The following is a 13252-nucleotide window of genomic DNA, read 5'->3' as shown; positions in this document are numbered from 1 at the left end:
CCACAATACTGTATTATTAATACTCCCTTTTGATTTTCCCTATTTCTAGTTTATAATGCAGTAATAGGAACATGTTATTTCTCTGAGGCACTATTGTGTTTACTGCTTTCTGATCATATGAATTATATTTCTGGTTATATATCTTGTCTTACCACACCTGTCAGGAAGTTTGAAGTACACACAGCATGAAACTCAATTACAGCAAATCCGTAGGCTCTTAAGGTTGTTAAATTTTGCTTCTCTTTTCAGTTTTCTATTTCTATCACTATCATCTTCCTCCTCATCATCATAACCTCCACAATTTTCATCCTTTTTGTCATTTCTTTATTGTAATCTTTTTATAAACCTATTCAAATTCTTGGTGAAATTAGGCCAAACAGAGATAAACACAATAAATAATTTACTGGTCATCCCAAGATGTTTCCTAAAATGTCTTCTGAATCATCAAGGAAATGTTATAATTAGTACTTTAGTGTCAGAATATTTCAGTGTACTCTACAGAAAACTGTGCCTTAATCCTTTGAAAAATGACAATCCTTATATGTTATTTATACTAGCAGTTTGCCAGAACATTAAGTTGGTCAGAATACTCAAATGCTATACTACTATAAATTAAATATAGCTGGTCAATTCAGAGTCATCGTTCTCCACAGTTAAATATATTGTGTTTTATTTATTTATAATAAATATTTACCTATTTTTAAATATTTAGTAAAGAATTAAGGTTAAACAAAGCTTGATGTTCCCTTAGAATGCTCCTCTATAGGCACAGTGGTTGTTTACAACTGCACTCTGAGCGATCAGTGCTGGGGCTATACGGCTTCCTAAATATTTTCAATACCATCCTTGGTTAGAAGCCCCAGGGAGCTTACCTGTTGTCACACCGTGAACCACGCCTTCCTTGGTTTTGGAGCCTATAGAAACAAACAAATTCAAAACATAAGTCTCAAACTGGCCTTATAGTGCTGATTAGCTCATTTTAAATACAACTAATCAAAAAATCTCAGTCTTCAGAAGCCAATAGATAAAGATATCCTCAAAATAGGGGGCAAAAAAGCTAAAACAAGGAAATTCAGTAATTACTACAACACATAGAAGAAACCAAAGCTAACAGAAGGTTCTCCCCAATTCATAATTTACCACAAAATGGTACTTTTGATCCCCTTGTGTTCCACTTCACATATGAACTTACAGAGGGAACAAAAGGTGAGATAACACGGGGGCTGGGTGGGGGATGACTGGATTCAGAACGGAGAAGCCTTACTAAAGCGCAGTGCAGCAGAGAGACTGGCTAACCCATGAAACACGAGTAGAACAGGGAGGGCAAGAACGAATCAACATTTCTTGAACACCTATTACGTAAAAGGCATGTTACATCTCATCACAGTTGATCTGTGTAACATCCATTTCACACGGGTGTTTTATGAAATTTTATATAGTATATATACAAATTTTTATATTTCAATTTATACATGAAGAAATTGCAAATCAAAGTTAAATGATTTGCTTAAAGTTGCACAGGTCATAACTGGTTACAAGCACATTCAAATTAAGGTCTCTGTGACCCTAAATTCATTCTCTTTCCACTAAGCCAGGCAAACCTTTAGAGGGAATGCAGTATTTCATTGCTCAAGTGTTACTAATGCTAGTTTCAAGAAGAGGTACGATAGGAATTTCCCTAAAATCTTGACCATTACTATACTTTTATACAAATAATTTATTAATATTTGTCATTAAAACTAAATTTGTTAACAATTTTATTCATAACTTCTCTAATATTGGATTTTTCAGTGTAATTCATACCAGTTTTTCAAAAGAATGTTTTTGGAGAAAATAACAATGGATTGGAGACTCATTTGGAAACTACCCTATAACTCAAATAATGTAGTTCTATCAGACATAGAAGAACATAAGGAAATGAGGACATAAAAACTGGGAAATGATTTAAACCTATATTTGGATGTTAAAATAGTTACCAAACTTCAGTTTTCAAATGCAGTGTTTTACCAACCCTTACTGAGTATACCAGGAATAACTGTAAACACATTTTAAAACAAATAAAAAAGTGTAAGGGAGCCTCAGATTCATCAGTAAAATTAACACCTGAGATTAATTAATCTCTAAGAAGCTGGTTCTTTAACCAGAGTGCAGCAGAATCAATTGGAGAGGGGGCGGGGTTAAAAAGGCTGACTATTGAGTCAGAGCCCCAAACATTCAGTAAATAGCAGGTAGAGATATCTGCATTTTTAATAACCCTCATGATCTACTGCAGGCAATTCGTGGATCAAATTTGACAAACACTGGTCTGAAGCAGTTTCTAGTTCTAAACTTATTTAAAATTTAGAAGTACATGTCTGTGATTTAAATAATCATATGATCAATAAGATGATCTAGATAAATATACAGAACCACATTAAAATGTTCATTGAATATTTTCATGAAAATATATAAGTATGGCATTAAGTGAAATTTGTATGCAACATATTGAAGTTTATATTTTAGAAAATAGTCAAGGAAAATTTCTACATTTAATAAAACAATTTAAATATATTCAAGATCTTCCAGGGGCCAGCCCCATGGCCGAATGGTTAAGTTCACGCGCTCCGATTTGGCGGCCCAGTGTTTCGCTGGTTTGGATCCTGCGTGCAGACATGGCTCATCAGGCCATGCTGAGGCGGCATCCCACATGACACAATTAGAAGGACCCACAACTGAAATATACAACTATGGACTGGGGGGCTTTGGGAGAAAAAGCAGGAAAAAAAAAAGAACCTCCAGTTTGAATATATTTAAGGACTTTCAATAAAAACAAAACATAAAATAAGCTATAGCTTTGTAGTTAAGAATGTGGGTTCTGAATTCAGATTTTCTGGATTTAAATTTTCACTCCACCACATAATAATCAAATATATAGCACTCAGCCAACATGGAGGTCAAAGGAAATAACACAGACAGAGGCCTTAAAACAGTGTTTAATCCATATTAAACACTTAGTGGTAACTGCTCTTCTTCTTTGCATATAATGTTTGTAAAGGGATTTTCAGTTTAAAACATAGAACAAATCACCAAATCATAAATTCATATAAATGAAATTGTGCAGTTGTTAAATATGTTAAAGGATACAGGATAGTATTTTATATGTGTGATGTTGTGTGTGTGTATGAGTGTACTTTGCAGGCAATGCTCACTTTAGGTAGTATGTGGGATCATGAAATGACTGTGACAAGCTGAGTTCAAACTGTGGAAATTGATGTTAATAATCAATGAGGAAATTATGATTAATCAGTGGTAAAAATTACAATTGTTCCACGATCCTTAAAGCTTTTGTCAAAACATTAAAATTTTTCTTAGTCATTTATAAATGTATAGATAACTGAAAAAATTAGTAAAACTATTTACTTAGTATACTGTAATTTAAAACATTGAGAATTAAAGTGTTTTATTTCTTTGTAAAAAACTTAGTGAGTCGTTTAAACAGTGCCCGTGTTCTCGTTCTCACTGTATAACTCCCTATACGGGGCGAGCATCTTTTCTGTCTTAGTGAATTGTCATGCTCCTTTGTAAACCTGGATCAGTTTCCAAAATGTTACACTTTGCACTTTTAATGCCATGATGTATCTCTGGCAGCTCCTTTAACGGGAGGTGTTCTTTCAGCACCGCTTCCTCTGGAACATCTTCACCTTGTTCACCACAACCAGTTTGCCCATGTATGTTGACACCTTCACCTTCAATAAGTTCCTCTGGTTGCATACTCAGAGTTTCTTGAACTGTGGCAATGTCAACCTTCCCATAGTCAGCTATTTCTTCTATAAATAAATCTATGTTTGATTCAAATTTTCCTTCCAGCATTTTTCACTTCATTTCTTTGCTGCACTTTCATCTTTTTTGGCCAATTTCCTCTTTCAATTATGCATTTTTATAAAATATCTTGTGGGTTTGTCAGTGCGAGACAAGGAGGCAACATAACTATGGGCTTTGCTGTCTGTAGGAGGTGAATAACCGATGCGCAGTGACCAAACAGCAACAAACTTTGAAAGAAGTGATGTGATTTGATCATGGATTATAATGGATTTCTGTTACTTATGTAATGCTTTGCGGGCTGAAGAGTTAAGAGCTAAGTTTGTACTTTATGCAATCACTTACAGTTTATGTACTGTGGTAACAGAAATTGGAACTGTGCTGTTATTTAAATGGTGTTATTTAACTAACTGTGGTACCTGAAATTTGTGTGTCCTGGAACTAAATAATGTGAGGACAGCCTGTATTGGAGAGACTATTTCTTATCACTACCCACTTGCCACTCCTTGTACCCCATATTTAAAAAATGACTATATAAAGAAATGTTTAACAGTTGGTCTGTGGTCTTTCCTCTCTGCCTCAGTAGTACCCGAGAATTTGACCTTTGGCTAAATCATGGAACGTATCCTGAATCAAAGATAAATGAGGGTCTTGACAGGGTCGCTTCTTATCAAACCAATTACCTGTTGTTTGCTGTCAGCTGTTTAGTAGTATTTGTAATTAATGATTAACCTTTAACTGATAAGTATTCTGTAATTAAAAAGACACAGCTACAAGATAGGTGCCAAGTGGCTATGTGACTAGTAAGATATAAAAGCTGAAGGAACACCAGAACCGATGGCTCCCTGAGCTGAGGCGCTCATGGTATTCCACCTTCTCTCTCAGGGCTTCACGAAGCTGCAGAGTGAAGGTTGGAAGTAATGCGTGGAAGTTGCAAGAACTCAATTATACTGTTGTTGTGCGTGTTCTGTCAACTTTCTCAACTTGGTGCAGGTGAAGTATATTGTGACTTGAGAATTTGATATCAATCCACGCTCATGACCACTGCTGCTTATTAGGCAAAGTGGCATTTGAAGAGTTTTGAAGATCGTTTTCTTGCCTTTACTGTTATAATACTTGCCATTATATAAAGAGAACTAATTTTTTTCTGCTTTGAAATTTGACTCTCAATTTATAATTTCTGAGCCATTTTATTGAGAATATCTTTGTCTATTAAACTGAGGTGTATTGAGAAAATTTGTGTATAAAGATATCACAAAAGGAGAACAAATCATAAAAATAACACTGATTCTTATGGTAGTTCTTCAATTAGTTAAAACATAGTTGCCAAAAGTATATAATAAAGGAATGCAATCACTTTTCTTATGAAGTTTATGAAAACAGGGTGTCCAACTTTCTCAGCCATGGTAAAATTTGAAAATTTTCTTTAGTCACTCCCAATTTTTCAAACTAGTCACTGATAATAGTTTTTGCAATGAAGAGTGAAAGATGAAAAGAAAATATGTTCGAAAAGTACTTATTCTGTTGGAGAGTTTATTTGATAATAACCATGGCTCCTATATATAAAAATGTGCTTCATAAAAATTCTCAACAAAAAATGAGCAAATCAAATCCAACAATGTGTAAAAGAACTATTCATTATGACCTAGTGGGATTAATCTCAGGTATGCAAGGCTGGCTAAACATTCGAAAAGTAAAGTAACCAATCATATCCAACACTTATTCATAATAGAAACTCCCAGTAAACCAGAACTAGAGGGGAACGTCCTGAACTTGATAAAGAATATCTACAAAAAACCTACAGCTAACACCATATTTCATGGCAAGCAACTAGAAGCTTTCCTACTAAGACCGGGAACAAGGCAAGAACGTTCTCTCTTACCACTCCTTTTTAACATCATACTGAAAGTCCTAGCTAATGCAATAAAATAAGAAAAGAAAATTAAAAGTATACAGATTGGAAAAGAAGAAATAAAACTGTCTTCCTTCACAGATGACATGATCATCTATATGGAAAATTCGAAAGAATCAACCAAAAAACCTCCTGGACCTAATAAACAATTGCAGCAAGGCTGCAGTATACATGGTTAATAAAACTCCGTCACTTTCCTATATACCAGCAATGAACAAGTGGAATTTGAAATTAAAACAGAATACCATTTACAGTAGCAACAAAAAAAAATGAAATACTTAGGTATAAATTTAACAGAATATATATAAGATCTGTATGAGGAAAACTACAAAGTTCTGATGAACAAAATCAAAGAACTAAATAAAGTGACATTCAGTGATCATGGATAGGAAGACTCAGTATTGTTAAGATGTCAGTTCTTCTCAACTTGATCTATATTTCAATGCAATCTCAATCAAAATCCAAGCAAGTTATTTTGCAGATACTGAGAGATTCTACAGTTTATGTTGAGAGGCAAAAAGCCCAGAATAGCCAATACAATATTGAAGGCAAAGAACGAAATTGAAGTACTGACACTGTCTGACTTCAAGACTTACTATAAATCTACAATAATCAAGACAGTATGGTATTGATGAAAGAATAGATAAATAGATCAGTTGAACAGAGTAGAGAGCCAAGAATTAGAACCACATAAATATAGTCTACTGATCTTTGACAAAAGAGCAAAGGTAATACAATGGAGCAAAGATAGTCTCTTCAACAAATAGTGCTGGAACAACTGGACATCCACATGCAAAAAAAAAAAAAAAAAGAAGAAGAAGAAGAATCTAGACACAGACCTTACACTCTTCACAAAAAAGTTAACTCAAAAGGGATCATAGCTCTAAATGTAAAATGCAAAACTGTAAAACTCCCAGAAGATAACATAAGAAAAAAACCTACATGACTTTGAGTACGGCAATGAGTTTTTAGATACAACACCAAAGCATGATTCATGAAAGACAGAATCGATAAGCTGGACTTCATTAAAATGTAAAACTTCTGCTCTGTGAAAGACAGTATCAAGAGAATGAGAAAAGAAGCTACAGACTCAGAGAAGATGTTTACAAAAGATACATCTGAAAAGGGACTGTTATCCAAAATACACAAAAAACTTTTAAAACTCAACAACAAGAAAACAAATAATCCAATTAAAAAATGGGCAAAAGACCTTAACAGACACCTCACCAAAGAAGATATAGAGACAGCAAATAATCATACGAAAAGATGCTCCACATCACATTTCATCAGGAAAATGTAAATTAAAACAGCAATGAGATATCACGACACACCCTATTAGAATGGCCCAAATCTGGAACACTGACAACATCAAATGCCAGTGAGGATGCGGAGCAACAAGACCTCTCATTCACTGCTGGTGGGAAAGCAAAATGGTACAGCCACTTTGGAAGACGGTTTGGCTGTTGCCTACAAATCTAAACATATTCTTACCATACGATCCAGCAATTGTGCTCCTTAGTATTTACCAGAAAGAGTTGAAAACTTATGTCTACACAAAAACTTGCACATGGATGTTTATAGTGGCTTTATTCATAATTGAAAAACTCGGAACCAACTACGATGTCCTTCGGCAGGTGAATGTATAAACTGTGGTACATCCAGACAATAGAACATTATTCAATGCTAAAAAGAAATGAGCTGTCAAGCCATGAGAAGACATAGAAGAACCTTAAATGCATATTACTAAGTGGAAGAACCCAATCTGATCAGGCTACATACTATATGATTCCAACTATATAACATTCTGGAAAAGGCAAAAGTACGGAGACAGTAAAAAGATCATTGGTTGCCAAGGGCTGGGGGAGGGAGATGAACAGACAGAACACAGAGGATTTTTAGGACCCTGAAAACATTCTGTATGATGCTATAATGATGGATACCTGTCATTATACATTTGTCCAAACCTACAGAATGTACAACGCCAAGAGTGAACCCTAAGGTGAACTATGGACTTTGGGTGATTATGATGTGCCAATGTGCCAATTGTAATGAACGTACCACTCTGGTGGGGGAGGTTGATAATGTGGGAGGCTATCTATGCATGTGTGTGCGCAGGGAATATATGGAAAACCTCTGGACTCTCCTCTCGATTTTGCTGTCATCCTAAAACTGCTCTAAAAATAAAGTGTTTAAAATAATTTTAAAGTGTGTTTTATTACTCATATGTTCTGTTTTATTATGACATTCTCACAAAAACTCTGCAAGGTAGTTGCATTTATCTAAAACATATTTTTACAAATGAGGGAAGTGATGTTTAGAGATGTTAAGCAATTTCCCCAGTAACAAGTGGTGCAGCCTAGGCTAGAATTTAAGTTTGTCTGACATTAAGTCTATGTTCTTTCTAATTTACCAGGAGTCAGCAAACTACAGCCTATGGGCCAAGTCAACTCACCACCTGTCTTGGTAAGTAAAGTTTTATTGAAGCACAGTTACGCTATTATCATCTATGGTTGTTTCACAACCAAACAGCAGACTTGAGCAGTTGAGACAAAGATATTATGGCCTAAAATATTTACTACCTGGCCCTTTATGGAAAAAGTTTACCAACACCTGAACTATAATATTACGTCTTCTCATGGTCACTTATCCTAAATCCTGTGTCTGAGTTCAACTTTTAATTAGACGTCAGAAACTAGCCAATAAACAACTTATAGAATGAACTATATGATTAATATCATGATAGGTATTAAAGACGATTTTTTTAAAATGTGACATGTAAGGAAATTACAATTTTATATAATAACCTCAGAGAAAATAACAGAAATAACCTCTGAAAAATAAAATCATTTTATTTGCCCAAACTCATAGCTGACAACGAAAACAAACAGTTTTCCAGAGATAAAACATGTTTATTACCTGGAAAAGAGTAATGTATTAAATTGATATTCAATAATTTTTGGACTCAGTACAAACTAATGAAATGAGTATTAGCATCCTAAAAAATCTTACTAAAAGTTACTAAGTTATAAAGTAACTGAAATCAAAGAATAGTTGCAAGCATGTATTTGCACAACTTGGAAAACAGGACAAATATAAAGATACATGTTATCTGCATGTCACTCATTCAGTAGTCCAAATTCCATCTAAAAAGATATAATTCACACTTCACAGAAACACTTATTAACTCATCAATTTTTTCCTCTTGTAAAACACTTTAATGATTTCCTGAAAAAATGTTTTAAGATAGAGAAAGAGTAATTTCGCTGAAGATTTGTGGTAAGATAAAGTCAACATAAAAAGAGTCTATGAACAGTGAGAAAAAATAATATGAGAAGCATTCATAAAAATCATTCCAAGTATAACTTTTCTCCTGCCCATCAATGTTGGAGAGACAGGGTGGCTTCCTTTCACCTCCCAGACGTTGGCACAGCACCCTCGGCCACCCAATACGCTCATCCTCCACCTTCCTGCTCATCCTGCCTCTACTGCTGCTACAGCGGCCACCAGAGAACAAGGAAGAGCTCAGAGGAGTAGAGAAGCAAGACAAGAGGCAGAATAGCCAGTGGTGAGTGTGTGCAAGTGTGTCCGAGTGTGTGCACGTATCCCTGTGGATGAGTGTGTGTATATCTGTTTGTCTATTTCTTCCCTAAAGAATTTCAAGTGGTTTGTAAAATAACACCCAACCTAACACAGTTCAAGATAAAGAAAGAGAGTCAGGGTCTGCATGAAAACTTCCAGGTGGGAATAGGAACAAGTAGGAGTGATAAGCATCAATCTCATTATTGGCTACGTGTGTGCTGTTTGATAAAGGAACTATATCAATCTCTCCGAGATCTTAGTAGCAGGTCTCAAGCACTTCCTTAAGCTCTTAGTTCCCAGTTTACCAAGTGGTCACAAGAAGTAACTCCACCAAAGACTTTTCTGTCCTTTCCTTTTTAGGGTCACAGCAAGTCTCTTTTTACATATCCCAGGGCCATACCAAAGTCTCATTTTAAAATAAGAATACACTAAAATTATCAAATATTATTCATGATGATAAAGAAATCAAAGGCTCATGTATGATTTTGATTCTTAAGAATGTTCTTGATTATTTTTAAAGACTGAGTTTAAAAAACTGTCATCTGAAATATAGCCACTTAGTACAGAAACATTCATTAAAAAAAACCCGAAAAAGTCCTTAGTATTATCGCAAAATTAAATAATTCGGTAAAACAAAAACTTAGCCCCACTTTTTACTATTAGCTCAAGTATACACATTCACCTACCCACACATACCTCTGACTCAGTACATCTTTTTGACACGTGACGACGCAAAAATGAATTAAGCGAGAAATACCAGCATTTAGAGTATCAATCATCCTAACCCATCAGCCATAAATAAACATCCAAAAGACATTGGAGGCTTACCTACCTACATAGAGAACGCCCTCTTTGGTCTTTCCTGCTGCTTCTGCCACACCCTGTTTGGTTTTTTCAGCAGCAGCCACAACTCCCTCCTTGGCCTTTGAAAGTCCCTTCATGAACACATCCATGGCTAATGAATTCCTTAACACCACACCACACTGGAGAATACAAAATACACTTGGAATGAGAATTCTTGAGTAAAACAAAACAAGATCAGAATCACGCGAGGTAAAACCGCTGAAAGATCAGTCGAACTCCTAAAAGTGTGAGACTCTTTCAAGGGGACCCTTATCTCAGCCGTTGGACAAAGAAGCCTTTTTATAGCTTTTGCATTAAAAATTTAGTACCCTCCCATCCATCTTGGCTAGCAAAAGTCTAGCCGCCTAAACATGGGTCAGGATGAATCGTTGGAGCTGTGCTTGCATTTCCTAAGCGAGCTGCATGAAAAGATGGACCTCTTTCAACTTCTTGCCAGGGTCCAAACTGTGACAGTATAAGCTAGAAGTACGTTTAAAAGACAGGTCACAGGAAAAGAAAGGGAGCTAGAGGCATGGGACCAGGGGCACTATTAAAATGAATCCCAGAAAAGGGCTAACAGGTTGATCATGGAGAAAGCAGGGAAGGGAACTACTCACTCTGGATGTGGCAGAACCTCAGGCCAACTGTGAGCCCGCCCGCCCTCGCTCTAATCCACCCGACTCTGCACCCCTGCCCGCAGCTATCTAGCCGAGCAGGCGCCCGTTCACCCCCGCCGGCAGTCAACCCCGCCCGCAGCTATCTACCCGGAGCAGGCGCCTGTTCACACCCGCCGGCCCTCCAGACGCGCGCCAGCCGCCCGAGGGGGCGTTCTCAGCGCGCGCGAACCTGCTACCCACCCCGCGCCGGCACCTGTTAACCCCTTCCCACCTGTTGACTTGCCCTCTCTGCGCTTCCATTTAATTATTTGCCAAACACAACTTGTTTACTTTACAGAGAGAACCGAGAGGGCGGACTGGGTATTTAAAGCAAGAGAGAAATTAAAGTTGGATGCTCACGCTCCATCTAGCATCCTCGCATTTCCCAAAGGAAAAGCGTATCCCGGAGAAGCCAACCTCTCAGCCTTTGGGGACGAGAAGAGGGAAGAGTCAGGTCAACCTACTTTCCTTAAGCTCACCAAAGTGATAAGTACCCACCTCGGAGAGACCTGACACAGCGGGACCTCAAGGCAGCACCAATCCCCCGCCCCCACCCCCACCCCCCAGGCGTCCTCAATGACTCCTCTCCAACCAGGTTTTCTCCAGGATTTCCAAAGCTGCCAGTTTAGATCCACAGGTACTTACCTGAGTCCCTCTGCTCCTCAGAACTCCGACTTCTCCCCCACCCCTTTAAAAAAATTTTAAACAATTTCCTGATTATTATTTAAATAGGTAGAGGGAGACTAAGGAGCGGACAGGAAGGGCGGAGGCGGCACCAGGAGAGGGACGGTCCCCAGGGGAGGCTGCTGTCAGCACAACCCGGCAAGGAGAGGCTGGGGGCGTGGGAGGCGAACCCGTGAACTGTAGTCGAATTGCCACTCCTCGGCCCCCGCAGAAGAGAATCCGAGAGAAAGACACAGAGGGTAGGAGGGGAAGGCGGGGAGAGAGCGCGATGGATGCTAAGGGCAAGGCTTGGGCCCCAGGTCTGCTCTAAGGCCAGCACACACCTCACCCCGCGTCGCCGCGCTCGGTCGCTCGCCCCCTCTCAGGTCCCCTTCCCGTCGTCGCGGTCCTCCTCCTCCTCTTCTTCCTCCTCCTGCTCCTCCGCTCACCGCCCCCGCAGCTGATTTGTCAGCGCCTCTCCCCGCCCCTCTCCCGGCACTCGCCGCTTTCCCCGCCGCGTGCACTTCACTCCTCTTCTAGGATGGGGATGGGGGTGGGAGGAAGGCTGTACCTCCAACTCCAGCCGCCCGCCTGCTCCTTGGAGGCGGGAGGGTGGGGTGTTCTGCGCTTCGCCTCAAGTTCAGGGTCACGGGGACTTTTGTGGTGATTGGGAGCGGTTAGGCTTAGGCTGATGTCTCTCCCTCTTTCCCATCCCCCCTCCCTCCCTGTCTCCGCCTTTCCCTCTGGTTCCTCACGGGGAAGCCAACCTAGGGGAGCGCGAGTCTGAGGGATGGACCACCAAAGATAGAGCCAATCTCTTGGGGAGCTGCCGAAGGAGACAGCTCAGGAAGGGTGCTCACAGAGGCATCGCCAAGAGTACGTTTCCCTCGGATCGCTGAAATTTGATTAGTGGTCGTAGGACACAACCTTAAGGTTGCTTTTATTTAAATACCTTAAAGATTTTCGTTTGCTCTGAACCTCGCGTGATCCCGAAAGGGTCCCGCGGGTGGAGAGGAGACTAGTAAGGAAGAGTTACAGGTCGAGGAGGCGGGAGGAGGCTGGTCAAATCCTCTTCCCACTCCACTATCACCATTTTCTTTTCCACCAATCGGCGGCTGCCAGACACCGATTTTTCCTATCGGCGGAACAAGGAATAGACATTCCTCAGCCGTCGAAACCAAGCAGTTGTATACAGCTTTTCGTTCTCGAAATGGAATTTACTTTCTAGATTCTAGTGCCTGGATGGAGGAGACAAATCCCGCGTGGCTTATTCTCCCGAACCATCATATCCAATTTCTTCTTCCACCCCTTCTGAAAGGGAGATTCTACACACCGCTCACCTGTCTGACTTCTGGTTCACGTTGCCCTCGGAGCTGACACCCAGCCCCATCCCACACAGACACACAGGCAAACGCGCGCGCAGGCTTCAAGACAATTTTTGCATTGCTTAACGTATTTTCACCTCTTTCGGAGCTGGAGGAAAAACAGCTGTTCCAGGATCACACCAGAATGGAGTACCAAGCTCCTCCCTCTGACAGAATGCCTGTGCTTTCTTTGCCTGGATTGGGAGGACGATTTTAGCCCTGGAAGGGAAAAAGAAGTCTTTGCTGTATGCTTTCATTTTGTTTTGTGTTAATTTTTTGTAGGAAAAAAAATGCTGTCTCTGATCCTTGTTCTCACTTGGGTTCTGAAATTTGAGTAAAATGCAATTTAAATCTGTGAAACAATTGTTTGAAACCCAAAGGGACAGGAAGCAACTATATTTATTGCTTAACAACTCCTTGCGCTACTGTCTGTCCTT

General features: G+C 39.2%; 1 protein-coding gene across 36 annotated transcripts in view; it reads right to left on the bottom strand.

The window, feature by feature from the left end:
- SNCA (synuclein alpha) overlaps window positions 1-13018 on the bottom strand; it is a 119599-nt gene extending 106581 nt beyond the window's left edge. For 3 of the 36 annotated variants that reach the window (XM_070612626.1, XM_070612641.1, XM_070612635.1), the window contains exons 1-3: window positions 12792-12925; window positions 10122-10272; window positions 873-914 (exon numbers count right to left, since the gene is read on the bottom strand). In XM_070612626.1, the coding sequence (XP_070468727.1) occupies window positions 873-914; window positions 10122-10242 (163 nt within the window). In that variant the 5' untranslated portion in view covers window positions 10243-10272; window positions 12792-12925. Of the gene's footprint in view, window positions 1-872; window positions 915-10121; window positions 10273-10749; window positions 10994-11148; window positions 11314-11433; window positions 12229-12403; window positions 12678-12791 lie in introns of those variants that run through there. The other 33 variants (XM_070612624.1, XM_070612633.1, XM_070612655.1 and 30 more) reach the window with 29 other exon arrangements.
- Window positions 13019-13252: the final 234 nt, after the last annotated feature.

This window comes from Equus przewalskii, chromosome 3, assembly GCF_037783145.1.
Source record: "Equus przewalskii isolate Varuska chromosome 3, EquPr2, whole genome shotgun sequence".
Taxonomy (NCBI): domain Eukaryota; kingdom Metazoa; phylum Chordata; class Mammalia; order Perissodactyla; family Equidae; genus Equus; species Equus przewalskii.
This window is presented reverse-complemented; position numbering and strand designations above follow the sequence as displayed.